Genomic DNA, 27,848 nt, shown 5'->3' on the forward strand with positions numbered 1-27,848 from the left:
GAGTGCAATCTGTTTGGAACCTTCTGCTGATTCTATAATGCCATTTTTAAACATTTCTCAATTTCCTGGTTTGCTTCATTCCTCACTATCATGGGTAGGTTTCTTGCTTTATGTATCTTGAGCGTAGAGTTCTCCTGAGGAATTATTTTATGGGTAATCCTTTCAAGGCACCAATTGTACCAGAAAACACACTGGGGTATTCACTCAATATGCATTGACCGACTGCATCACCTTCTCCCAAATCCATCACTTCTTTAAGACTATTTGCGATTAAAATGATATCCAGAGCCCACTAGTCAATCCATACAAGGTCAGATGGACCTTCTTCAGCCAAGTATAATTGACCAATAGCTTTTCTATTTTTAAATTAAAAAGAAACACTGCGGTAACCTATCATAGGAAATGGGTCTTTGGTAAAACTCAATGGCTGAACATCAGAATGAAGCAATTCTTAACCTAAAACCATGAAAAATTGATCTTTCCACGTGTTCTTATTGATGATAATGTATGGGGAGCAAAAATCTGCTATAATCGACATCTCCACATTCCCCAACTTAATTTTACGCTCTGGTTTATTATGGGATTTGTTACTTAGTACACATACTGTACTCTCAAGATGTTTATCAATTTCAACACTCAATATACAATCATTGTTTCCATTCAATTCTGTGCTATCTTTCTTGGAAACCGAAAATGTTTCATCTTCCTTCACCACTTTTACTTTATCTTGGTTCCTTTTACAGACTCTAGAAAGTGACCACTAATACCACAGAAGGAACACTTCTGATTTACTGCAGGACATATCGTACAATAAGCTAAATGTTCCTTACTCACACATCTGTAACATATCCTTTCATCACTCCCGTTACTAAAATCTTTCTTTTTGCGAATACCAACTCTGATAGTAGATTAATTTCCTTTCTTTGCAACCTATTTACATTAAGTTTTTGCATTTTGTACTTTGCCTGCAAAATCTGTGCTATCTTTGTTTTTATCACTAATGACTGCCTTGGCACACTTGCTAGAAACTTCAGCCTTCTGCGCTATATCTCGTACATTCTTCAATTCTCAATCCACATGTGCCCATAACCTTTCTTGAATAGCTCCATTCTTCACATGCACTATAATTTGATCTCCGATAAATTCATTATGTAAACTACAGAATTTACAAGCAAGAGCAAGTTTTTTTAAAGCAGACACATAGGGCCTGATTCACAAAGGTAAACTTACATGCTTGTGTAAGTTTATACTTTTTCACTATTCACAAAAGTGGGTTTTAATAGTACATTTATGAGTGTGGGGAGTCCGCAGTCGGAACAGAGAACTTTGCAAATAAAAAGATAGGAGTGTAGGTTTACCTTTATGAATCAGGCCCTGAGTCTTAAATGCTTTCATCCTGCTCTCCAGTCCCGTAAAACAATTGGGATGGTGAATAGCAATGCAAACACAAGGTGCAAAATACTCATCTGAATGCTTTAATGCTGGTGAAAATACATCCCCCTCTGTTCTTATTCTTTTCTTCATACAATTGTAAGTTCTCAAACCTTCTGGACCTAAGACATTTAAAAGAATTGACTTCTTCCTCTCAGGTCAAATGTCATTGTCATCGATTGTTTCAACATAGTTGATAAAGGACTCTTTCCTCTCAAGCCATTTTAAGGGTGGTTCACCTCTGACCACCATAAAAGAAAGAGGAGGAATTAAGGAGAAAGACTGTGCAGCACACATTACTACTGAAAGCTGGAAATTATTGGTATACTTGAGAAAATAATGTAGTGCTTAAGGTAGTAACACACTATCCAAGACACTCTGTGAGTCAAGAACAAAAGTCACAATAAAAGTGAAATTTATTGTACTCTTACCACAATAATTAAAAATGACTGCTATTGGCAAATGACACCCTGCAGAAGAATAGCTATACCCAATAAACGTTTCCACTGATGTAAAGGTGCATGGATCTAGAAATAAAGAGGTACCAGTTAAGACAATACCTCTGGTGAAGTTTACCAACCAAACGAAGATGTCAGTGCTTTCTATGGAATGCGCACATCTTCTGACCACAATGAGTAATGTACAAATGCTGATGCAAGATGGTGACACCAAAACTTGACCTCGCGTTGGACATTCCCTGACCTCAAAGGCGACACGATGAGGTACTGGTCCAAAATGGCTGCAGGCAGGCAAGCGTTACCACCCGTTGCACATTTCCTGATCTCCAATGTAACGCATCACTTCCTTGTTGATGACATCCACATGCTGGCTTCCCTATGTGCTGTGTTGTCTCACAGGACACTTGGCTTACCACTTGCGCTAGGAGAAAATCAGGAATCCACTTAAGGACAACAGTAAAGGCCGAACACGAGTTGCAATATAGAAACAATCTCCCTCCGAGGAGAAGAGCATGGGCGTCGCACCTTTGGGAGAAGACTTCTGCGGTCAGGTTGCTCAATGCTGGATCCTGAAGACTGAAGGCTCTTCCAATGGAGTTCTTTTATCAACCGGGGCTTGTCGCCAAATTTGTAATGATGAGCAATATGAAGAAGAAGTTGAAGAAGGTGAGTTTAGTCGCAGCCCGGGTGCTGAACAACATCACCTCAGTGAAGATAACAACACTGATCATTTAAAACAATGCATTCTAAACAGTGAAGAAATGTCATCATTATCACAACAATGGTACTGAGTGCGAGCCGAGTCTTGCTCCTAATCTAAGTAAGTATTCACAACATAATACTTAAGAGAATTTATAAAGCTCTAAATGGGACTTATCGTACTATGTGCCCAGGTCTAGTTGATTTTCTTGAGGAATGAATGGAAGCGCCTAGTGCGTCTGGCAACAGGGTCGCTAGCACAATAAGCACCATGCTTCTTGTGATCTTCAACTATATTTGTGTTAAAGGTCTGCTTTTTGGAGTTTCACCTTGTTGTTCCTCAGATTAGAATACCCCTGAATTAAATTACTCATGTCCACATTCTTTATTCCTTCCATTATATCCTTCTTGATTTAATCATGACCATGTTCTTCCTGCAGGCTCGAAGGCTATATTCCAAATAACTACGTCACAGAGGCACGAGACCCCCTGGAAATGTATGAGTAAGTACCCTAGAAACTCACTGTATTCTGTGCCAAAAAGAATGAGTTACTGTCAATGAAAGTTTTGATTTATCAAATATACCAAGTGATTAATGGCAAGTTCCACATTGCCCTTTCGCATATTGTAAAAGTGTAGTTTTAGTGCTTTCATGAATTATAATATTTATAATTGCCAGTCAGTTGAAGGTGCTGTGAGACTGAGTCTTTCAGGAGAGCCATACTTCCTCTCAGCCATAACTTGAAAGTGGTACCCAGGCTACGTAATGGTCACGCAAGGGGCACTGTTTGATGGTTCTCTCGGTTTCAATGTTCGGAAGCTCAGTCATACGAGTGGTTTTATTTAAAACACATCACTTAGGGGAGAGAAGCCACTGACCAATGCTTCTCATTGTAGAAACCAAACACTGGATTTTGTGGGCCAGAGTTACCAACCTTTCACTCAAAGCAACACAACAAGGCAACTTGCTGCACTTTGCTGCGTTAAACGGAGAGAGCAGGAATGCACCATATCTATCAAGATATGGCGCCCTTCTGATCTCTCATAGCTCTGGCGCACTTCATGCAGCCAAACACCAACACAGGCAACCTTGCCCGACGATGCAAGGTTGCCTGCCTTACAAGCAGGATTGGTTTTGTGCATGTCTTCCTGCACAAAAACAATTCTTGGAGACACTTTCCTCTTTCTATGTGTGGTGCAGAAGTAACAAGGAGATATGACGATATTTCTCCTTGTTACGCCAGCCTCAGGAAAGCACACCATTTTGACACAAACTCAGATTTACTGTCTTTAGTAAATCTGGGTTTGTGTCAACATCCATGTTTGGTTGATTTGGAATGCCCATGTTCCAGCCAAAGAACGTCTCCCCGACGCAAAGTTATGCTAGGTGGTGGTATTCACTGACTTGCATTATGCAAAGCTACGCAAATCAGTCTTTGCGTGGCTTAGTAAATCCAGAAATATATTTTGTGTTGGTGCTGCGTTAAAAAAGTGATGCAACCCTGAGGCAAAATTTTTGTAAATCTTGGCCTTTGTAATTAAGGATTTATGTATTGAAAACCCATTGACAAATCATCATGGTCTATTAACCATCCACAACTCATTTCCTCTCCTATTACTTGTTGATTTATGCTTTTCATGACAATGTACAGTGCTCTGCCTCCTTGTGCTTAGGTTCACGATGAATACATACATACATACATGAGGAGCCTGTTTAACACTGCTCAGATTTGAAGGTATTAGTTATTATGAGTCATGAGTACTTCCTTAGTGGGAGAACACAATGATATAGTTATGAGACTTTGGAAAGCACATAGTATGACACGGTTTGGGGAGGTCAATATCAGGTCTGCTGGAAACCAAATATAAAAACTTTGGGATATTAAGATATATGATGACGTTTGCTCCAAAGGATAATGCAGAAATATTTTGCCAAGCATTAATACTCACTGATGAATAATCAAGTTCAGGGTATCACTGCATGTCTATGGTGAATACATCCTTAAACACATGAAAGTATCAGAGGCACTTGAATGACTGAGATAGGAATTGTAGAAGAAGTTGGGGTTTCATGTGATATCTGATAGGGTTCTCTTAGACATGTTGATCCATAGCACACAATGGTTCATCTAAAGTAATGCAGTCTATGTTCATGAATTAAAATTTATAATTTCTATAGACTTCTGAGCTTTTCTTCTCACACACCTATACTATTTAATATACTACAAAATAGATTTAGAGGCCTTCCTTACATGTCCTTTAGCATAGTCTAAGGAGTGTCAAAGCTTGAGTTCTCCTTCCCAATCAATCTTCGTTTTGGAGTAGCTCTGTGACTGCAAATGGAGCATGTCCCTAGTAGAGGATCTTCTCCCTTCTCTTCTGTAATGAGTGCTCTTAAAGTGCAAGGCAGGAACAGCAGGTAATCTTAATTTTTCCAAGTGTTTTCCTTCTCGATGTCTCACCTAGAAAGCAATCCATCAAATCTACCCCCAAACTTTGCTGAGCTTCTCAACATTTCAGGAAACAAAAGCGATCTGAAGAGTAGCTCTTTGCTCCTCCTTGAAACACATGCATTTGAAACCTGGCAAGTGCTAACCAAATCCTTCTCCGGTGCAGCATCATCTTTCTGGATCCTTATACAGAATTAATCTTTTACCATTCAGGGAGAGACTGAAACTCACCTTTTCCAGCCGGATTCAAATGAACTAGCTGAAAAATAATCAAGATCCCCAAACACCATCTGAGATGATCAGCGTAAATGCACAGTTACCACGAGCTACAACTATTATGGCCCTACCATCCAACACACCTCAATACCCTGAAAGAAAACTTACTTTTGCTTGACTCATTTGTGTTCTATCGACTTTTTAGTAGCTTGTTCCACTGTATATGATTGAGTTCTTAGTTAAGTGCTCTGGAGCCTCACAGTGTAGTAGGAGCACTGTAAAAAGCAAAGTAAAATAAATAAATATCCACCCAAAGCATTCTCTATATTTTTTTTCGTGAAGAAGCTTTTGATAGCGCCATGGAGCCTGTTTTTCTTCGGCTGCTTGGAATACACCCCATTCTAATCAGTGTTTTTCAGTAAAAAAGCAATGTCCTATCAGCCTTCAAACCTTTAATTGGGCTATTGCTTCTCTTTTAAAGTGCCTGTGGGCTAGAACAAAGTGCATTGCAAGTAGCTAGCCCAAAAAGCAATCTTACACCATAGTATTTCTTCTGATGAATTTGCTCTCTCCTATGTACTCTGCAGCAACAACGCTGTATGGTTGATCCACCTGATAGTCTCTTCTTTGAATTGTTATTGGCAGGGATTAGCCACCACTCCTCCACTACACAAAGTTCTCTTTTGGGCTTTGGATGCCCAGTGAGAAAGTGCTCATCAAAAGACTCACCAAACGACAACAGCCCATTCAACACACACCTGCTAGACTTGTCCTCAATCTCCTACAACCATCTCGCATCACGCCTCACCTGAGGGAACCCCACTGTCTCTGATACACAAATGCACACAGTTCAAGCTCCTTACCCACACATTTAAAGCAATATACAATACAGACCCACCCAACCTGAACAACTACATACATTTCCACTAACCACCGAGACACCTCTGCTCAGCCAGACTCTTGCGTCCCACGCATACACAAAAGCAGGTCTGGAGGTCGAGCTTTGTCATACATCACTCCTAAAGCTTAGAACGTCCTCCCATGCCTCATAAAAGCCTCCTCTTCTCTTCTTAAATTCCTCAAGAAGCTAAAGACCTGGCTCTTCGAATAAGCCCTCCCGGCCTCCAAGGCTAGCCTCACACACCTGCAAAGCTCCGGGATAACCTAATGGGTGCTAAGGAATTATAAAAATAAACACAACATAAAATCAACCATCAAAACATACACTGTGATCACAGGAAGTCTGTTAGAATCTTGTGTTTGCTCTCCTCACATGGCCTGATGCTAATCAAGCCACAAATGATGCAGAACCACCTTAACCTAAGGATAGACAGTGACCTTGCTGTCAACTTTCAAAGAAAGTTCTCCCATGAGCCTTTTTGCTGTCTCCTAGTAGACATCCAAGAATTTCTGCCTCCGGCTAGTAAATGCACCTTCTGATGGATACTTTTACCTCAGATTCCTCACCTGTGGAATATCCTAGATGCCAGACTGGATCGGGAAACTACTGACATGGCTCTCTTGCACAAGTAAGTGTTGTTTGTTCCATTACAAAGCTGGAAGTAGATCGTGGTGACATTGCTGGAGCTATATAGAGCCCAACCCGGCTCCCTGACACCAGTTCCGTTTTTCTGCACCCTCTAATGCTGACCTGGAGCTCTCGCCTCAGAGGGTTTCTCCTCAAAGATTTTTCTCAATAGCCCAAACAAACAAATTCTAGTGCAGTGCTTTAGTGACATCCTCCTCTAGAAAGTCAAGGATCAAGCCCAGTCACGCCTGTGACAGGCAAATGTCCAAAAAAGACACACATGATTGTATGTGCTGCTTGGGTTCCAGGCATGAGTCCAGGTCGTGTGACCAGTCCCGCAGCATGCTTCGTAAAGCCGTCAAGGAACGGATGGCTTACTTATTTATGGCCGTTCCCAGGATGGCTGTTGGGCTCGCATCTACCTGTAGATTCCTCATCAATCCCAATCTCCACCCCATTCTGAAGGATGGTCAAAAGTCTCTTTATTAAGATACCAATTTCCATTATTGCACTACACTTATGTGATTTTCGCACCTAAGTATGCAGGAGCACGGACAAAATGGACAGGTAACTAACGTCAGGGTGCCAGGGTCGGCGCTAATTACCTCCACTAACATCACCACATCCTTTTTTGCTGGCATCCTGATGAAGCTACTGACACCTGCTGGGGTGGGAGAGCTATATCAGAAGGTTCCAGATCCTGGGATATTCAACAGGTGATGAATCTGAATGTAGATAGAGTATCCACTAAAAAGATCTTTACGCAAGGTAAGTAACTTTTCTCATCACATCAGAACGCATCTACTGAAAGCCAGAAGCCTGATCAAAATGGCTGTCTCTTAGTGGATAGGACTGAAGGACTATGTCTTTCATCAAAATTTAATTCTCAATTAATCCCTCAATCCAACCTAATCAGTGGGGGAGCAAAGGTGTCTTATTGAGGCCCGGTAAAAAATTACAAGTTCTTCCATTTTACATCTGGTGTCCATTGTACAAAATGCTTGATATCAACGTTTTTGAGAAATAAGGGACAATTCAGTCGGTAGTGAGTGCCTTTTGCAATATTAACAGTATTTTTACTATTATACTAATATCATACAAATTTACACTGTAAAGGTATGCACTAGATGCCTTCACTCCTTATAGACTCAAATGTTTCTATTGAACTTTCCAATGCTTACATGTGTGCTATGCTTATAAGCACAGAACACACCATTGGAAATAATAAAGGGCCATGGGATTACATAGAAAAGACCTTAACCATTTGTTCCTTATATATAATGACACAAATACAGCAATATTTTGATACAGAATGGGAGACTCTGCAGTTGAGACCTTAGCGTACAGGGCGGAACATTTTGATTGCATTTCGGTTTGATTTTAGGAACTTTTGCCACATGGCCTTAAGTGTGTGGCATTGTTACAAGTTGCCCAAATTGCAGATAGGCGAATACAATTAGAAAGTGCAGCAAATAAATTATAAAAAGTAACTGCTAAATAATTTCATTGCAGTCTCGCTACAAGCAGCTTCAGCTCTCTACTGCAGAAATCTTACATGCAAATCGTTATAGAGTGAACTTTGGGCCAGTCCCTTGATCATAATTGGATGGCGTCCCAGTTGTCTGCTCTTTATGGCATGACTTTCCTCTCTAGTCTTGTGTTTGTCCACCATGGAGAATTTCATCTTTACCTGACTTTTGATTAGCTAAGTTGTATCCTTCCACTGCTGATATCACAGAACTATTTTTCTTTTTTCATGCCAGTCTTGTTCCTTCCTCTGTATTAGATTAGAGCTAGCTTCTAGAAATTCCTCCACCCTGTCTGTCCCCTCCTACAATCCTTTGGAGTTTTGCCTTTTCCACAGTGCACCATGCGCCGAATAATGGGCTTGAGATAGCCTGCATCTTGTTCCGCAGCACTTTACCTGTGCATCTTACTGAGCCCCGAAAAGCGCTTCATTCCTCTATCGCACACTATGTGTCAGATGGCAGACTGGGGGATGCCCTGGATGTTGTTCTATAGCACATTCCTGTGCCATGCCTCTCGACCTCCATGCTGGCATCTATAATTAGCTCTTCCAATGCCAAATGCTTTTAAAATGCACTGGCATGGGGGGGCCTTGCCTCCATTGTAAATTATTTGACAGCCGAGCTCCATTCCGGCCTTCACGCGTAGAATATATATAGGCATAAAACAAGTCAGGTAGAATATTCTTTCTACCTGACTTGTTTTATGCCTGCTTGCATTGACACCCCTTCTTGGCGGCCATGAAATGTGAAGAGTACCGATGAGGCCTTGCAGAAGAGCAAGAGAGAAACACATCTGAAGGTGAAGTTTCCAGATGAGATGGAGTCTTAAGGTGTAGGGTTGCGAAGGCCCAGTGGCAACAAGGGCTGACGGTGAACCTGCGTCTGCACCCACAGTGAACCCACTGAGGTGGGTGTGCAGAAGGGGCAGTGCTGGCAGCTGCAGCTGACGAGGGCCTGTGGTGAGTGTTGCACTGTGCTCTTTGAGTGACTGACACCTGAGCCACACAGACAAAAATTGTACAGTAACCATTTTAAGCTGGGTTGAAGGCACTCAATTCACCTCTCTTAATTTGCCTGTTCTCCGCTTGCCTAACTGATAGGTGCCCGGCTGTTGACTCGACCTGCAGGGTACCCTAGACCTCAAGAGCCAAATTAATGTGGCTTTAACAAGAGCCTGCAGACAAAGCTTGAGTAGACAACCTGCAGTCACCGGGTCTAGTATCTTCTCATCACAAGTGAAGCAAGGATTTTTAGTTAAATCGAGGATAGGATTGAGAATATCAGAGTTTACAAACACAAAGGTGCTCCCATATCTGGCTGTGAGTAGGCACATAAGGTGTGGTGAGTTGATGGGCAATGGTGCATTTGAGTCAGATCAACATGCTGCCTGCGAGTCTGGTGAGACACTGTAGGATCTCATTCCAGAGGGAGCGAGAGTGCCCTGTCTGAACTCTAGCCATACTGAAGAAGTACATCCAGACCAAATGAGAGTAGCCCTGAATAGGAAAACCTGTTACTACACCACACACAATGAATAGAAGTGACGACAGCCAGTCTCATTGCACTTGATTGTCGTGGGAGGATTCTTGCCTTTCAGGGAGCCGCTTGATTGATCTAAAGGGTTTAAAAATGAGATTGATAACTTTTCATCTACATGTGACGTGACATCCCAGTGGATTTCAGATGCTGTTACCTGTGCCATGTCGGGCCTCTGATTCCTTAGTTGCTCCATATCTGAGAAGTACAAACTAGGACCCACCGTGGAGGAGTCATTGGTGTGATAGACAAGTATATAAAAGGATATTGTGACTAAGACAAAGCATGATTAGATGTAAAAAAAAGCCATGCTATATTGAACAATGTTTTGGAATACTGTTTTAAAAAGGACCTCACACTCGCTTGCATATGTCTCAGATCAGTGCTATCTTTGTGTGCTAGTGGTAACAATCATGTACCCTAGGTAACTTCAAGATACCACCTAACAAGATATTAAAGGTGGATGTTGTGAACTAGAGAGCAAGGTATGGTTACAACCTGCAGGTACGTCAGGAAGGGATACAGATATAAGGAGAAAGAGGTGAAAAAGAGGAAACGGTGGGGTATAAGGTAGTTCTACCAGACACAGGCTCCCATGATCCCAATCAAACTCCTCTCATCCTTCACCCATTTAGCCGTGATCCAGGTCATCTGTACACAACCCCTTCAGTCATTGTTCCATATGTTTGCACGGTACCGTTGCAAAATTACCTGTTACGGAGGCAGCAGAGTACTCTGCAAAAAACAGCAAGATCCCAATTTCTACCTTTATCTTGTTGTTACTGGCAGCTTCTCCTTTGATTACCACTAGTTCCTACAGTACAACTACTACAGAATTTTTGGGCTGCACAGAATCATATGTAGTAATCTTTCCTTCCACCACTGCCCCACCACACCTCCCTGGCAGTGGATGCAAGAATTGCTGTATTGCCGATGATATCCACATGCCTTGTCATCCCCTGCTGCTACCCTTCCTTAGCTATCATAGAGACACCAAAAGGGAGAGGTGGATAAAAAGCCCAAAGTTTCAGGGAGAAAGCAGCATCAATAGATGTGACAAACAACAGAATAGGGAAAATAAGTAAATAAAACCGCTTACCTTGCGCTCACCGCATCTCTGACTCGGTGATGTGGCGCGTTCCCTATTCCTTTGTTTGTCACTTCCCCCCCGCCCCACCCCACCGGCCAAACAAGCTTACCTGCACAGGCCGCCACAGATACCAGAATAGGCCTACAGAGACTATTAAACTGACCCTGTTCATATGCAGAGGATATTGAGCTGGAAATAAAAGTATAAAAACAAAAGTGATCACATTTGATTGCCGTATTCTAAATAAGCACAAAAGGCACCTTTGCGGAAACGTCATTGATGAAGCACTGGCCTACGTCTACTTAGGAGTCAAACTAGATGCAAGAGCTATGTTTGCACCTCAAAGAGAGACAATTAAGGAAAAGGCGCGAGCACTCAATACTGCCTACACAACACTGGCAAGATCCATTCGAGGTCATAACTTGAAGCCACTGGTAACAGTAATGAAAGCCAAATTGCTACCAACTCTTACGTATGGATCTGAAATAATGATAGCAGCTGAGGCCAGCCTCCTTGATAAAATCATAATAAGAACTTAAAAGCAAATTTTCCGGCTACCCAGATTGGCATCGCCCGCCCAAGTCAGGCTGGAGTTCTCATTGACAAAACAGTCACTTGCCAGACCCACGGCCTACATTAAGTGCTGCCGCAAACTGCGGTCAGCCACCGAGGGCACACTGGCCAATCCACTCTGGTCCGAAATTAATCTGCAATGGGAGGATGGCGAACACAAAAAATATCTTGAAAACAGCATTGAGATGCTCGAGCTGGGTGACCTATGGAATACCAGTATACCTGATCAGGCTTTTAAAAGAGCTGTAAATAAATCTATTAAACTGAAAAACTAGACGAATGACAAAGAAAAGGTGTCCACGCGGTCACAAGGGTGGCTGGTCTTGAAATCTTATGTTGCTCCGAATGAATCACCCCTCCTGGAAGCCACCTTACCACCGTAAGATAAAGCAGAGTTTACTGGCAATAAGACTCTGTGATATTACAACATTAGATTTCCACCCAAAGTGGAGGGAAGTTGGCAAAAGAGAAGACAAGAAATGCCGCCTACGTCATCAGGCAGATGAAACTTTGCAGCATGTTATATGTATCTGCCCTTACCTGGCTACACCAAAGAGATTTGCTGAGAACAGAATTTAACAACATAGGGATCAGGTCTTGTAGGTCAGCACAGATGGAATCACTAGGCCCAAGGAACACAATGCTGAATATTAGACTGGTACAGTTCCTTAATATTTTTCAAACCCTTGCCAAGGCAGATACACGGATACAGGTGGAGTCAGAAGAACGCACTTGACTTGTGGGTATTTATGATCATGGCGGGCTGCTAGGCACTATGCTGTTTCCTATCCCCTCAGGTTGAGTTCAAGTTTTCACACTAGCTTGCCTGTTACCCAGACTAAACACCAGCACTTTCCTCGTAAATCGGTATTTTGCTTAAGCCTTTCCGGTTTTAGATATTAGTGTTTGGCATTTTTGTACTTTTATGTTAGATTTGCTTATTGTAGTCCTAGCAACTCTATATCAAAGACCGCTGTCCAAATGTTACCCTGGTTAAATTTCAGCACTTTTCCCGCAAATTTGCACATTGCTTAGGCCTTTCCGGTTTTACATATCAATGTTAGGCACTTTTGCACTTTAGGTTAGATTTGCTTATTGTAGCCCTAGCAACTTTGCATCAAAGAAGATGTCCAAATCTTACCCTGGTTAAATATCAGCACTTTCTCTGCAAATTTGCACAGTGATTAGGCTTTCCCAGTTTTAGACAGTGTAGGCACATTTTCACTTTATGCAAGACTTGCTTATTGATGGCCTAGCAAACCCTGTATCAATGGCTGCTGTCTAAGCGAGAAAGAGTGTTTTACATGATTGACAACTGTATTTCAAGATTTTATCTACTTATATGATCTGTTTCGTATGTTTTAATCAGTGTTTGTTATTTTTATTAACTAATAAACAAACTTGCCTACCTTGCTTAGAGGCAATGTGTAAAGTATTTCATTAGCACACAAACATTAATAAAGTAAAAACACAACACAAGAAAAATCCCATACCTATTTAGAAAGATAGAATACATTTTAATAAATTATTTGAAACCCAAACAAAGAAAATCCAATCACTAGAACAGGAGTTACACATTTTTAGAGTTTAAGGTAAAAGCTAGCGCCTAAAAGATCAAAGCGCCAACCACAGACATCTAGTGGCGCAAGACTGGTTCAAAGTCGGAAAATATAGCCGAACGCGATGAAGCGCCAGCTGGATACTAAAACTGAATTGCGCCTGGTTGGCGCTTACCTTCGGACTTAGAAGAAATTTCAGGAAAAGTTTTCTGAAAAAGTATATAAGTTCAGTGGGGCAAGGCTGCTGGCGGTGTCCGAGGACGAGGCGTCGTCGTCAGGGAGTGACTGGATAAAGTTGTGGCAAAGATTTCCACATTCGGACTTAGTCCCTGATTACAAGTTGGACAGTTAATTCCGTCCCGTACGCGAACCTCTGTTTCCGCACGGGATGAAATTCTAAGTTTGGTTTTATTTAACGCTACCAAATATTATGGGATGGATTGAATAACTCAACATTCGTTAAAGTTCAGCAGGGCAAACCTGCCGATATGTGATAGGGGAAATGTATATGGTATTTACCGTACCGTGCAGATTTTGGTGTGGTAAACACCAAAATCAGTGCGTTATTCCCTAATAAGTTGTAATAGGTGCTATTTCTCACACCCGATAACTAACAAACCCCAGGGTATCGTTATTTACCAGGTACAATAAATAGCACCTTTACTTGTAACAGGCTCTTGGTCTCTTTTTTGCAAGTCAAAAATCTCTAGCCGGAAGTGTCTGGAGGCTGTAGCTGATGAGGGCTCCACGAGGATGGACACCACTTATGGAAACGACCCCTGAACAGGATTTTCTGCTGTGGAGAAGAACAGGTTGTTTCTGGTCTCTTCTTGGATCTCAGAGGAGTTTTAAGCCAAAAATTGTCTAAGTCCCAAGTTTAGAATATTGGTAATCTGTGTACCTTTAACAGCGTCACCAAGGGTCCAGGACTGGCAGGGGGCACCACTTGGGGGCTGTGCCCAGCTCTGCCCTGCATCCTGGCAGTGATGATCCATCCACGCACACCTAATCCCTCTACTGCGTGGCTGTCTGGGAGGAATACACAAACTCTAACTGCCAACTACACTCAGTCATGTGATTCATGAACAGGCTGCAGGCAACAAATAAGGCCTGAAAATGACAACTTTCTAAGAGTGGCATTTTCAAAATAGTGACTTAAAATATGACAGTAAAGAGGATTTGAAATTACAATTTCTTAGACATGAAACATGAAATCCTTACCAGCTCGCAATCAAAAGTTAGTACTTATTAAATGTAATAGGGCAACCCAATGTTATCCTATGGGAGAGGGAGGCCTCACAGTAGTGAAAAATGAATTTGTGAGTTTTTAACTACTAGGACATGTAAAACCTAAAAGTACATGTCCAACCTGTTAGTTACAATACACCCTGCCCTTTAGGCTCCCTAGGGTCTACCTTAGGAGTGACCTATATGTAATAAAAGGGGAGTTTAATGTTTGGCAAGGGGATTATTTTTCCAAGTCGACTTGGTAGCTTAAAACTGCATTAAAGCTGCAATGGCAGACCTGGACATGTTTTAAGAGGATTCTTAAATGAGAGGCACAATAAGTGTGGCAGGCCCACTAGTAGCATTTAATTTGCATGCCCTGGGTATATGGTATACAACTTTACTAGGGACTGATAAGAAAATTAAATATGCCAATCAGGTGTAAGCCAATTTTACCATGTTTTAGGGAGTGTGCACAAGCACTTTAGCACTGTTTACCAGCAGTAAACTGCACAGAGTCCTAAGGCCAACAAAAACAAATTCAGAAAAAATAGGAGTGTGAAGGCAGAAAGTTTGGGGTGACCCTGCAGAGAGGGCCAAGTCCAACAAATGGGCTAAGCAAATCTTTTTCCACAATCTGTGCAGATCTCAACTCCCATGGCTTTTAAGTCAATCCTTTTGTTAAGCGACAGGGCAGCAAATGAAGAGTTTGGAATCACCATTGTGATACACTGTCATGCTTTCATTTTGAAGCTAGGTCTCACTGGTCACATTTACATGCATAAAAGTTGCCCACCCATGCTTGCTGACAGATCTACATAGAATTTGAATATCCCAATCTCTCAGGACAATTCCGCTGAGCACAGTCCTTCTGTGAGGGATATCCAGGAACGGAATGACAACTGTGGCGAGCCACAGTTGAAATTTACATTGGCTTGCCTCCTCCTGAATTGATTGCTCGCCAGTGGATTATGGGATAAATGATTCTGCAAATGTGTTATGTCTTTTGAAATTTGATAAATGTATATTTTGTTTTTTAGATGGTATTCAAAAAACATGACAAGAAGTCAAGCCGAGCAATTGCTTAGAAGTGCGGTGAGTGCCTTCGTTGAACTAACTAACATCAGCAGCAAAAAGAACAGTCAGTAGGTGAGAGTGTGTAGCAGATGCATTGGTGTGTCACACAATCTGCTTAGTGATTGAAGTATGGAAGGGGCATTAAGAGAGACTGTACTTCTGTAGGAATCCAAAATAATGTGCAATTATTGCAGAATGCCTCAACATGCTAATGGGGGCCCAAGAACTACAGAATAGGGCCCAAGTATTGTTTGCAGAATGTATAAAACAACACTTTGTCTCCAGTTTTAGACAGTGTAGGCAATTTTCTGCAGAAATTGCAACATTTATTGAATCGTGGAGGGAATGTCTTTCAAACAAGATAAAGGAATGTCTAGAGGTATAAGACACATTCTGCACCATGAAACCTCTGGTTAAATATGCGCCTGTCCCATTTTGCCCTTTATACTTTTCTCCTGGTGGGAGTTCCTAAAGCTGGAATTGTAATCTCCCATTGTAAATAAAGCAGAAAACGTAAACAGTGGTGGTGGCTCCTAAAGTTTAAAAATCTTGGGGTTTAATTACTCACCTTGAACTGTACTAAATGAAGTGAGCAACCGGGAGCGTTGGGTCGCTCTTCAGTGGAGAACATTTTGCAAATAAATAGGACTAAGTGTTGCATTTTACAACCCAATTTTCAAGTCAGTTATGAAGAAGCACCAATAAGTATGCCAATACTTCATGATGTACCAGGGAATCCTTACCCTCTCCAAAAATGTTGGAAGTTCACTCTTTCCAAGAATAGTGTAAAAACATGGTGGAAAATGGTGCAGGTTTTCAGCACAAAGTCCCTAAGAATTTGGCAAGACATATATGTGTTATGACCAATTACAAAATCTAGGTTAAAATCTGGGTTTCACACAGCCTCATATTTTATAAAATATATGTAGGATTTGCATCACCTCTACATTGCACTTCCATTCATTTTTTATCCTTCTCTTTCAAGTAGAGCTTGAGGGCCTGATTACAATCTTGGCCGATGCAATGCTCTATCACAAATGTGATGGATATCCAGTCCGCATCATTACAATTCCATTATATCCTATGGGACTTGTAATACGGCTGACGGGATATCCTTCTCGTTTGCGATGGAGTATCCCATCTGCCAAGATCGTACTGAATCCCTAAATTACTTGTTATGACTGCAGATCTACTTAGGAAAAGCCAGATAGAATAATTAAAAGTTAGACAATCCTTACAATTACCGACCTCGGACAGCACCTTAGATTTCCCTGCTAGTCTTTTCCCTGATCTTTGCAGTCACACGGGCAACCTGATAACATCAAAGGTGAGACTGCAGGTGTTCCTCACTACCCTGGTTACTGGCTACTTACCCCGACATGGAAAGTTGGCCTCTCCGGCCTCATTGACTCTCTGGGTACCTTGGTCGAGTGAAGTTATCACACTTGTAATAAACATGCCCAGTCAGATTTGTTAGTTTATATAAATTACCATCATTTTAGTAATTCCTCAAAGCTAAATACACAGCAAAAATAGTAATCAACCAATGCAAATCACAGAAATTGAATCAGTAACAAGAGAACAAAAAAAGATGTAGGTGAAACACTTGAATCACTAATTGGTTTAGAAAAATGTGCTTCCTCTATGAAATCTTTAAACACTGTTTGAGGTCACAAACTGATCAGAACCACTGGAAATCATATGCAAACACTTACTGCAAATGGTGAAAACTCTTAGAAGAAAAACAAGATTCTAACACAGTGAAATTAAGTGCCTAACTGTTCAGAGTCAAGAGTTGTGTAACAAGATGATATTCTTACCTCCCATTTCTGAATGATGGTGTGCCTGTCCTTAGAAAAGTGGGTACGTCGTGACCTGAAAATCCTAACAACTTCAGATTAAGTTTAAGTGCTCCATAATCCCAGGAGGCAGACCTCGTTGCTGATATGGGTGGGGCAGATGGTTATCTAATTTACATGAGCTATTGGTGTGAGCCAACAGACATAAAGGCATGCACTTGGACCACAAAGGCCTCATTCTTACTATCTGGATCTTGTTTTTTTCATCTGAAAACACTCAGGTCCATTGCTCCATTTATTGAACAAGACATAACGACACAGTGACATGGGTAATCAATGCTCTAATTCAATCCAGAATTGGTTACAGTAATGCTGTTTTCCTAGCTGCTCCTAAACATCTCATCACTAGGCTCCAACTAAATCAGAATGCAGAAGCCTTGGCTGCTGTACGGTTTACAGAAGTCAGATTCAATCTATTCAAAACTAAGACATCTCCACTGGTTGAAAATAAAGCAGCAAACAAATCTTGCTCACAGGATTAATCGTTGTCCACAAGGCACTATATGCATAGATGTCAGAATTCATGGGCTCTAAATTTGGAAGGTAACAGCCAATTACCTATTCGTAATCCTACTGTAGGGCAAGCCAACCCAATAACTGATCTGCTGGGCAATGGGACCTCTCAAGTGAGGTTCAGGGGACTTTCCTTACTGCATTCAAGCGAATAAGGTGATGATGGGCTGTAGCTCACATCACACCCACATGGAAGCAGCTGTGAAAAGGCAAGTGGTTGGCAGAAAAATGTTGACAAAAACAATTAAAGCAAATATTAGTACAGTGATGGCATATGCTCAAAAAGGAGAGTCAACACTCAGTGGTTCTGCAGTCATTGAGGGTATTTTATTGGACAACCATTCTATGGTTTGTGGTGGGAAGCAGAGAGGGCATCTCAAGATTTTGTGTAAATGTCTCTGGACTTTTTGGGCTGATCAGGATCTTCCATTTAGGCATCAGCAAGGGCACGCCGGCAGATCCTCAACAGAGCATCAAACTTCATATTAAAGTTATAGAAAAGGGCGGAACAAAGATTAGTGTTCAGAAAGCACATCAGCAGGGCTCACACGGGTCTGTACTGAGGAAGGTGTGAAAGAGAACAATTTCAAAAGCCAGTAAAGACAACCAAAACTGAACAAAAGAGAGTCTGATTGGAGGATGAATAAAAGAGATGAAGGATACACCGTCCGCCGGACCATAAATCTCATAGGATATAATGGGATTTCTATTTCAGCATATGGGATATCCGTCACCGTTGTGACAGAGTAACCCGTCCTCCGAGATCTAAATCAGGCCCTTAGTCTTAGATGGATTGTTTGAGATGGATAGAGCCCATCCAGTTATTTTTGGGTCATGGAGAGTGACCCAAACACTTAGTACCGCAGAGAAGATATATTGAATTATAACTGAGCACCATGGATATACCTCGCTGGTTACATTTCTAAAGCCATTTTTGTGACTCACCTCATTTATATTTATGTGACATATTTATGTAAGATACACACACATTCACACTGATACTTACCACAGTTTCATTTGCACTATGTTTTTATGCATTTCACATGCTTTACATAGGGCTCAAAATATCACTTTCCTCAATTTCAAAATCGAATCTATTTGATTTAGGTAATTTACTAATTTGAATCAATGTTGGTGGATACACATATTTTATTGCATATTTCATGCTAAAGCAATATTACATAGCCTCTTGAAAATGATGTGTGTACTATGGTTGACATATATAGAAAGGATGGGTTAAGTTAATGTGGGCTCTCCTTTAGAACACATTCTGATCAAAAGTGATATTTGAAGTGTGAAATGTAAAATTGGTCATGAGCTTCTTTTCTAAGACATCTTTACAGAAGATGCATGTCCCACCAGCTTTACAGGCTACCACAGACTATCATAGTGCTGCAATAGGCTAAAATGTATATTCTTTCTCATCCCTAAAGTGTCTCCAAACCAATATTAGCCAATCTCATATAAAAGGACACTTTGCTGATCAACATTCATGCTTGAGTCTGGTGTTCCATTTCTGAAGACAGCCTTGTGTTTGACCAGTCTCTAGGGTTCGGTCACAGGGGCATCTGATGAAGGCATTCATTTTCTGTTTTTCAGGATAAAGAAGGTGGGTTTATCGTCAGAGATTCCAGGATGCGAGGAAAATATACTGTCTCAGTATTTGCCAAGTCAATGGCGTGAGTACCATCTCTATAGGGGATCAAAGAGTTTGAAAAGGCATGAAGAAGGCTCAAACTGGTGTATGGAAGCGCGGTCATCGCATCATTAACATTAAGGGAACTTGATCATCATAATGAAGGGTTAAGGAGCCTTCAACTCCAGTGCTTGACAATACATTGTCACAGGTTATGTTTTTTTTCTACTACATTCTACCCTCGGAAGAGCACCTTTAAAATGTATCTTTGCAGAGGAAATCATATGCAGCTAATTCCTGTCTTACACTGTCTGTTAGTGGCCACACCCAAGAGTTATACACGATATTACAAAATACACAAAAAAGATTATCTATTAATTTAAAAAGAACATTAATTGTTGATTTATTTCTATTTATTGAACATGTTACCTTTTCTAACAAGAATATGCAACACAGCATCAGGGAGTTCATTAAAAATGATTAGCAGTGGGGATAATTTCAGAGATCACATTGATAGACAATGGTCCCAGTAGCAGTGAGACTCAGACTCATGTTTGGCGTGCGGTTCCATGAAACCATGTATTAGCTAACTGGAAAGAGATAGCTGTTGACAACAGAATAGAGTTAGATACTTAGACTGTAGAATATAGGGAAATGTGTGCTATACTGTGAGAGTTATTTAGAAGTGAACACATTTAAGCAGTGGCGTAGCTAGAGCTTTTGATGCCCGGGGTGATCCTTTAGTTTGCTGCCCAGGGCCAGTAAGAGTGGGGTGGAGGGGAGGGGGTGCTGGCAAAAGACAACGACGAGCAGGGGGGTCAGGCGTGGGTGGGAGACGACAACGAGCAGGTGGGAGGACGTTTAGCAACTTCGACGAGTGAAAATTTGAAAAAAAACACACTTAGCGGCTCGCCGCTGCCCCAGACCGACCCCGCATCCCTAGCTATGCCACTGCATTTAAATTGCAACAGATATTAAACCGCATCATGCTTAGGTCAGAGGTATGGTGTCAAAGTAGCAAGTTAGACAGCTGGCTGCAAGAGTTCTCATTTCAAGGAGGTGAGACGTTTTTAAACATACCTAGAGAGGCGGGATCATGTAGCTGAAGATAGTGCTTTCCACAGATAAGTGCCAATAATTCAGAGCATCTGAACGTAACAAGTGAGTGTATGCAGACTTGGAAGCTGTTAAGAGGTGTAAGTTGGCTTAGCGTTGGGAGTGGGATGGTATGCAGTGAGTGAGTACATGGGTGTGGGGAGGATGAGCAATTTAATGAAAATTCTGAAAATCTGAATTAGAAGTTTGTTTTGCCTCCTTCGACTGATTTATAACCAGCCTGCAGGCAGAGCTGGGTGGCAAGTTAGGGCCGGATGTTGAAAGCGGAAGTTGTGAAGTGATATATGTATATAAAATATATATATATATATATATATATATATATATATATTCACTTAAAAAACCATAGGTTTCACACATGTTATAGTTAGCTGGGCATTTCCCTCGTAAAAAACCAATGAAATTCCCCCGTTATAGTTAGTGCAGGCAACTATAACTCACGCGACCGCAATCCGCTGCTGATGACGTCAGATATTACATTACTGTATTTACACATTTATTTACCCATGTCTTCTTCCATTTATTTTTAGCTATATATATATTAATTTTTTTTTTTTTCAGAAAGACACATATGTCATCAGTGATGTAATATCTGACATCATCAGCAGCGGATTGCGGTCGCGTGAGTTATAGTTGCCTGCACTAACTATAACGGGGGAATTTCATTGGTTTTTTACGAGGGAAATGCCCAGCTAACTATAACATGTGTGAAACCTATGGTTTTTTAAGTGAATTTGCAAGGTTTTTTAAATGCTAATTCCTAACTATAACGTGTGTGAAACCTATGGTTTTTTCAGTGAATTTGTACGGTTTTTTAAATGCTAAGTTATGTATTTATTAATATATATATTTTTTAAAACTTTTTCATAGTGTGTGCACGGCGTGCGGTGCGCTTCGCGCACCGCGCGCCCACTTTGCGCAGTTCGGGCCGTGCACGCACGGTGTGTGTGACATTTCTTTGGAGAGAATCTATTTGTGGTATTTCTAAAGAGCATTAGGCCAAAAGGCATCAAAGCGCTAAAGAGGAAAGACAGACTGTACCGTGAAACCAGACAAAATGCAGCCAAGTGCACCTAGTAATACAGGGCTAGTTCAAGGGTGTCCAGTGCAGGTCCACTGGGGCCTGGGCCGGATTTTCAGGATATACAGAGAAGATAACAAAGTCAGTGGCTATTCTAAAAAGTTTGACTATATTCAGCCCGTACCACCCTGGATAATATGTTTGCTGCTTTTCTGACTCTCGATGATGGCACAGCTGAAAGAAAGCCAGCAGGCACGATTCCCAAGCAGTCGCTGCGGCTCCTTCACGGCAACAAAGGGATAATGCTTTTTTTTTTTTTTACATAGTATATTTCATACACACATCCGTTTCGAAGCACTGTTAACAACAGCTATTGCTGTTACCCAAATCAAAGCTATTATCCAATTTAATGTTATTATTATCACGTTTAAGGAGGAGCAGCATCCTGGCTTGGAAAGGATTCATTTAAAATGAAACTGGGAAGGATTTAAACAGCTTTCAAGTGACTCATCCCACGTGTGACACCTTACCTCAGTTCTGGGTTTTTAGACACACACCCTTCGATTTTTTGACTTGAAGTTTTTTTTTTTCTCATTTCATGGCACCACAGAGCCCAGCATAAAAGTTGTTGTCGGTAACACAAAACAGGTTGTCTAAAGTGATGCAATAGGTTTTACGACCACTTCACCTCCAACACCGGCTTGTCTCTCTATCTCTTTCCAGAAGACTCCCTAGAGGCTGACAGGCTAGGCGAGGATGAGGAGCTGCTGCCGCCGTTCTTCGCTGCCAGGGGGGAAAGTGTCCGCTCCATGGTGCCCACGGGTGTAATGCGTGCCGCGGACAGTACGGGCGGCGGGACATGGCACTACCCGGGCCAGGTCAGCTCCCGCCCAGTAGCTGAGGTGTCGCACGCCAGTCCCTCCTTCACGTCTCGGACTTCTCAGCGGGCCGTGCTGGCAGCGCTGGGCTTCTCCGCGCTAGACATGCCCCTGCGCGGCTCCTGTTGCCTATCTCCCCGCAGTTCTGGCAGCTCTCATGATGAACCACAGCGACACCTCCAGCCGCCGCTCAAAATGCGACAGACAAAATGGCGGCCGCCGCTTCCTGATTTCCACCGAGTCGAATGTTTTCTTACAACCAATCAGAAGTGCGCTCGCGCACGGCCGAGTGCGCGCACCCTGCGCACATACAGATATATATATTGATTTAAATGCTATTTTCTCTGTAAATACTGAACAGATTTACACCAAACCTGCAAAAGGCACTTCTTTGACCTTATGGCTACCTCTCTGCCAAATTTCACATAATTCTGTTCAGCCGTTCGGGCTGTAGCTGCGACTAAAGTCCCTATGGAAAAATGCATGGGGAAAACGTGTTTTGGGACCCCCCTTTTTCTCGGCCCCCGCTTGACGAATCACCCCGACACTTTTAGGGTAGGAGCTGAACGGAGCGCCCCATTAGTTTTGAAAATTTCGCGAGGATTCGCCAATCGGCGCCAAAGTTATTCAAAATAGAATTTTGAGATTTCCTATGGAAACTCGGTCCTAACTCTAACTATCTACTGGCGACCGCCAGTAGATATATATATATATATATATATATATATATATATATATATATATATATATATATATATATATATATATATATATATATATATTACAGCAAAAATACGTGGTTGTGAACCACAATAGGATGCAACTCGTCTTAAAGGTGGTATATTCCTATGAGAGAGAATCTCAACAAAGCGATAGTATTTTTTCTATGCCTATACGTAAAGTATTTTTTTCATGTCTATACGTAAGGAGTCACACAGTTGATTTAAAAGCACCACGTTCTGTTCGTGTAAACCATGTGATCAAGACCGCTGTGTCGGTCGAAACGCGTCAGAACCGGATTGAAGTTTGAGTGGAAATAAACTGAGCAAAATACTTGTACCAGCATACCTGTGTCCGTGTCTTGCAGCAACACCGGCTGGTGTTGCGAAAGGAGGAATTGATATATATATATATATATATATTACAGCAAAAATACGTGGTTGTGAACCACAATAGGATGCAACTCGTCTTAAAGGTGAACACAAAGTATTGAATGAGTGGTAGAGGCATGCGTGGGAATAGCATATCTTGTATTGTCTAATATTCGTGGTCATGCATCAAACAGACATTTCTAGAAGGAGATTCTCAGCAAAATTAAGCAATGTATATGTACCTTGTACAAAATACTAAGATGTAGGCTTACTTAGCCTCTGGAAGACAAAGGCAAAACACATGCATTAAAGGACAAGGACAATGGTAAATCATTTAATACCAGATGCCAAGCAGCTGTCAACCAGTTAATTTCAGCAGACTGGAAGGAATTGGATCCTCCTACGCTAACTAGGTGGGATGCCAAACTTTACAACAGTATAACTATGAAAAAAATTATGTATGATTTGAGTGATCAGCATAAACGCTTTAAATATATTTTGCAGTATTTAACTGACCACTTGCTTGGCATTGAGGTCTGCTTCACCAATCAGCTGCTTTTACCGCTTTACACGGTACTGCTGAAATAAAGATGCAAAAACACAAGAGCGGGAGTCCTTGCCAATGTCGGTCGCAGGAATTGTGGAATGTCCTCTTGATGCTGCGTCTCGAGTTAAGGGGTCAGTTACCGGACTGGAGACCAACAAGCCTTGACAGTGGTAAGCTCTGCTGGTAACTTTTTAGACGTCTGAAGGTCCAGGGAAAGATGGTAGCAGATTAAAACTTTGTGGAAGGCTGGACAGTTCCCACAATGCACCAGTCCATCTGGATTAGGCTGATCCCTCAGAGGACCCGATATTCAGTGATTCTTTGGTTCTTGAGCATCGTTTTATATGCAGTTTGCAGGGGACTAGTCCCACTAGTCCAAGGGAGTCTGAGTTTTCTTCTGGGTCTCTTAGGGGTCAGTCTGGGGGAACCAACCCCTAGCCTAGGACGAGCCTCATTCATAGAGTTCCAAGAAGGGTTGCCACAGGTCCAGAGTATCGTTCTCTTTGTTTGTGCAAGTTACTGTTGTCGATGACACAGGTCTCTTCTGTGTCCTTTTTGGTGCCAATTGGATCAGAACAGAGGCTCTGGTTGTCAGAGGTGTCCCTTAAATCCTAGATTTAGGGGAGTTGGGCATGTGGAAGAAAGTAGCCAATGGGCTGTTAGTTCATGCAGCTTATTCACCCCCGAGGTGATGATATCTGTGGGTGTGGGTCACCTTTTCTACCCAGAACCCTCTATTTTGACACTCCTAAAGATTGCAGGAATCTAATTTTAATGTACAGACTAGGCTGCTCACCCTGGAGGTGTGGATAGCCTTCTGGGGGTGTACACCTCCTTGACTAACTAATTTCCCATCTGTCCGGATGCAAATGTTCCTGGGGTAGGGGTAGGCCTGTTTCTTCCTCTGGGAGTCAGCCCTGATGCATATCAGAGGTGGTGCAGCCTTTGAAGCTCACCGCATTGATGTGCCACTTAACTAGCCTGCTTGGGAGGAGGAAGGTGTCACCTCCTTTCGGCCCAGGCCTTTGTTCCTGACTCCTAGGAATGATCACACTGCCTGGCAGAAGGTCAGAATCCTGTCTTGGCGGCAGCAAATGCAAGAATCGCAGGCTTGCCAACCAGTGCACAGAGAAGCCGGGGCAACCAGGTGGGCAACTTTTAAGGTAGTCACCAACCTAGGTACGTCTCATCGTCCTCAACACAAGATTCTTGTCAGGGATGAGAAGGCACGTTGTTTGATACCAAACATGACATATTTGGATAGTACCTTGATGGAGGTGCCAGCCTCGGGCTAGCTCGTGTGCCAGCCATGTTATCCTACGGACCATCTATCATTTTAGTGTCCTTTAATGGTAGAGGACACTATACAGTCATTGACACTTGCACTTAGATGTCCACACCCTTGCTATAATGTACCCTAACACCTGGGCTTTAGGAGGCTTTCCTTAGGGGTGACTGGCATGTATCAAATATAGTACATTTACTTTGCCTTACATGGTAAAGGCAAAGTCGAGTTCGAGCAGTTTGCACTGCTCCTACAGTCTGCAATGTCAAGGCTGCTGTCAGTTGTTTCTTTGGGTCACTCAGGGTGGCACAAACCATGCTGCAAGCCCTGAAGACCCCTTTACCAACCATGCCCAGGGTACCGCTAGTACCATATACCAGGGACTTCTTGGGGGTAGAGTCTTTGCCAATTGGGATTACCAACTAACAAATAACAATTTTGGGTAAAGAGCACTGGGTCCTGGTTAGCAGACTCCAGTGCACTGTCAGAGTGGAAAACCATCATCTAGTTGTTCAAATGGGGGCAAAAAGTGGGGGCGATGTGGGCATCTGCAAAAAGCTGTGTTTCCTTACTGAAGAGATTAATCTTGAATACTTCTTTTTCTTCTCCTTTCATGCCTATCCTATAATGCTTCTCAAAATGCTTCTGTCCCAGTGGCATTAGGGGTCTGTACCCCGCATAGGGAACGACAAACAGCACAAAACAAACAGCCTCCTCTGAGAGATGTAGTTCCCAGGACGGTCACCCCTCCTGTGTTTACCTATGTGCTTCAGGGGTGGGTTATACTAAAATTCACCAAGGAAATTGGCCAAAACATTTGGATGTCATAATATAAAACTGTGGCTTCAGCCTTCTGTTTGCTCAATAAAACTGTTTTTCCGAAAAAAAAAGAATGAGGCATGACAGGATACAGATGAGTGATGTTTACCGTGCATGGGGTTAGTTGATATGAGGAGTGTTATTTAGGAGTCACGTTTAAGTCCAAGCACATTGGTTTTAACCTGGAAAATAGCCACTTACAAATGACAAACATTTATGAAAATTATATTTCTTTGGCTGGCTACCACTCAGTGGAAACAGCCTTTACAAAGAGGTTTTTACCACGCTGTGCCTTCACCACGCATTTTTTACCATGTATATTCTTTACAACGTCATGCCTTTACCACGCATTTAATGTAAGTTGGGAGTTGTGGTGGGCTATATATAAACAATGCGTGGTAATGGCATATGTTGTAAAAGCATATGCATTCTAAAGAAATGAAGGGTAAAAAAATGCATGTGAAGTATTTCCCTGCATTGTTCTGTCATAAAAACCCCACTCAGTATTGAAATTACATTCCTTGGGCATACATTGCTCACATGTGCACATTAACCATAGCACAGTATAGGCTTGACCCAACTAGGCACATGCAGCATGTTAATGGACTTATTGTTGTAGAAACAAGGATCAAGTGATACTAATTGGATGCGTTAGCTTTAGTTATCGCAGAGTTAGGCTTTAAGGCTGGAATACTGCAACGTTTTGTACCTAGCTACACTTAAAACATATTCTTACCTATTTGGATGAACTCAGGAGACTGAGTTCCCTCTTGGGACTCAAACCTGAGCTTCGAGGGACCACTGTATGCTGAGAGATGCATGCAGAAGAGCACCTGCTCCAGGGTACACTTGCCATGTTACTGTGATCTCACAGTTCTCCATTGACCTGTAAGAAGTTTGTGAAGTATCCCCTGCATATTTTCATGTCCCTTAATGTTTGCATTGATGACATGTTGCCAGGTGACAAGAATGTAATGCAAAAACAGAATGAGAGTAAGAGTTTCTAATTACCATGACATTAAAAGTGGACAAAGAGACGTTTTCCCTACAGTTGACATCCTTTTATGATTTTCAGGGAACCCCAGGGTTTAATACGCCATTATGTTGTGTGCGAGACATCACAGGGCCAGTACTACCTGGCAGAGAAGTACCTCTTCAGCACCATTCCAGAGATGATCACCTACCACCAGCACAACTCAGCAGGTAATGGGGCTATTGAAGAGAAGGATATGGGAATAAGCTGTTGTGAGGAAGTATGCAGACTTTACATTGATGACTTTACTATATGATGGTGGGAGGTATGAGGCACTGCACTACATTGGCTAAACAGCAATGGCATAGCTCACTTGTACCTTTTAATTATAGCTAAAATAAATAGTTCAACAAAACATTATTTTTTAATCGTCTGCAGACTTGCACTGTATACTCTTTTACAAAGGTTGGCTTTGGCCTGGAGGATTTCCCATGAGAAAATGATGTCTCCTTCTAGCGAGGAATTTGAAGGCATTGTGTTCCTTCTCTTTCTCCCTCCTTCTAACCCGAAACTGTTCCATAAATATAAGTAAAATATGTTGTTTTATTCTTTAGCCACAAAAGCACAGCCATACTTTGTAGTCCTTTATTACAATGCTCTCTGCCTTTGATAGTGTCTCTCATGTTGAATTTTAGATATTTAATATACTAAGAACCTAGGCTTCCAACCAGCATTTT

The 27,848-nt window shown here is 41.9% G+C and overlaps 1 protein-coding gene across 2 annotated transcripts in view; it reads left to right on the top strand.

Annotated features, from left to right (window-relative positions):
* The window catches only part of BTK (Bruton tyrosine kinase), a 555,678-nt gene that overhangs the window by 348,907 nt on the left and 178,923 nt on the right, over nt 1-27,848 (top strand). For both annotated transcript variants that reach the window (XM_085607704.1, XM_085607705.1), the window contains exons 9-12: nt 3,029-3,091; nt 15,337-15,391; nt 19,345-19,424; nt 27,214-27,341. In XM_085607704.1, the coding sequence (XP_085463830.1) occupies nt 3,029-3,091; nt 15,337-15,391; nt 19,345-19,424; nt 27,214-27,341 (326 nt within the window). The remainder of the gene's footprint in view (nt 1-3,028; nt 3,092-15,336; nt 15,392-19,344; nt 19,425-27,213; nt 27,342-27,848) is intronic.

Source organism: Triturus cristatus, chromosome 5_2 (genome assembly GCF_964204655.1).
Source record: "Triturus cristatus chromosome 5_2, aTriCri1.1, whole genome shotgun sequence".
In the NCBI taxonomy this organism is placed as follows: Eukaryota; Metazoa; Chordata; class Amphibia; order Caudata; family Salamandridae; genus Triturus; species Triturus cristatus.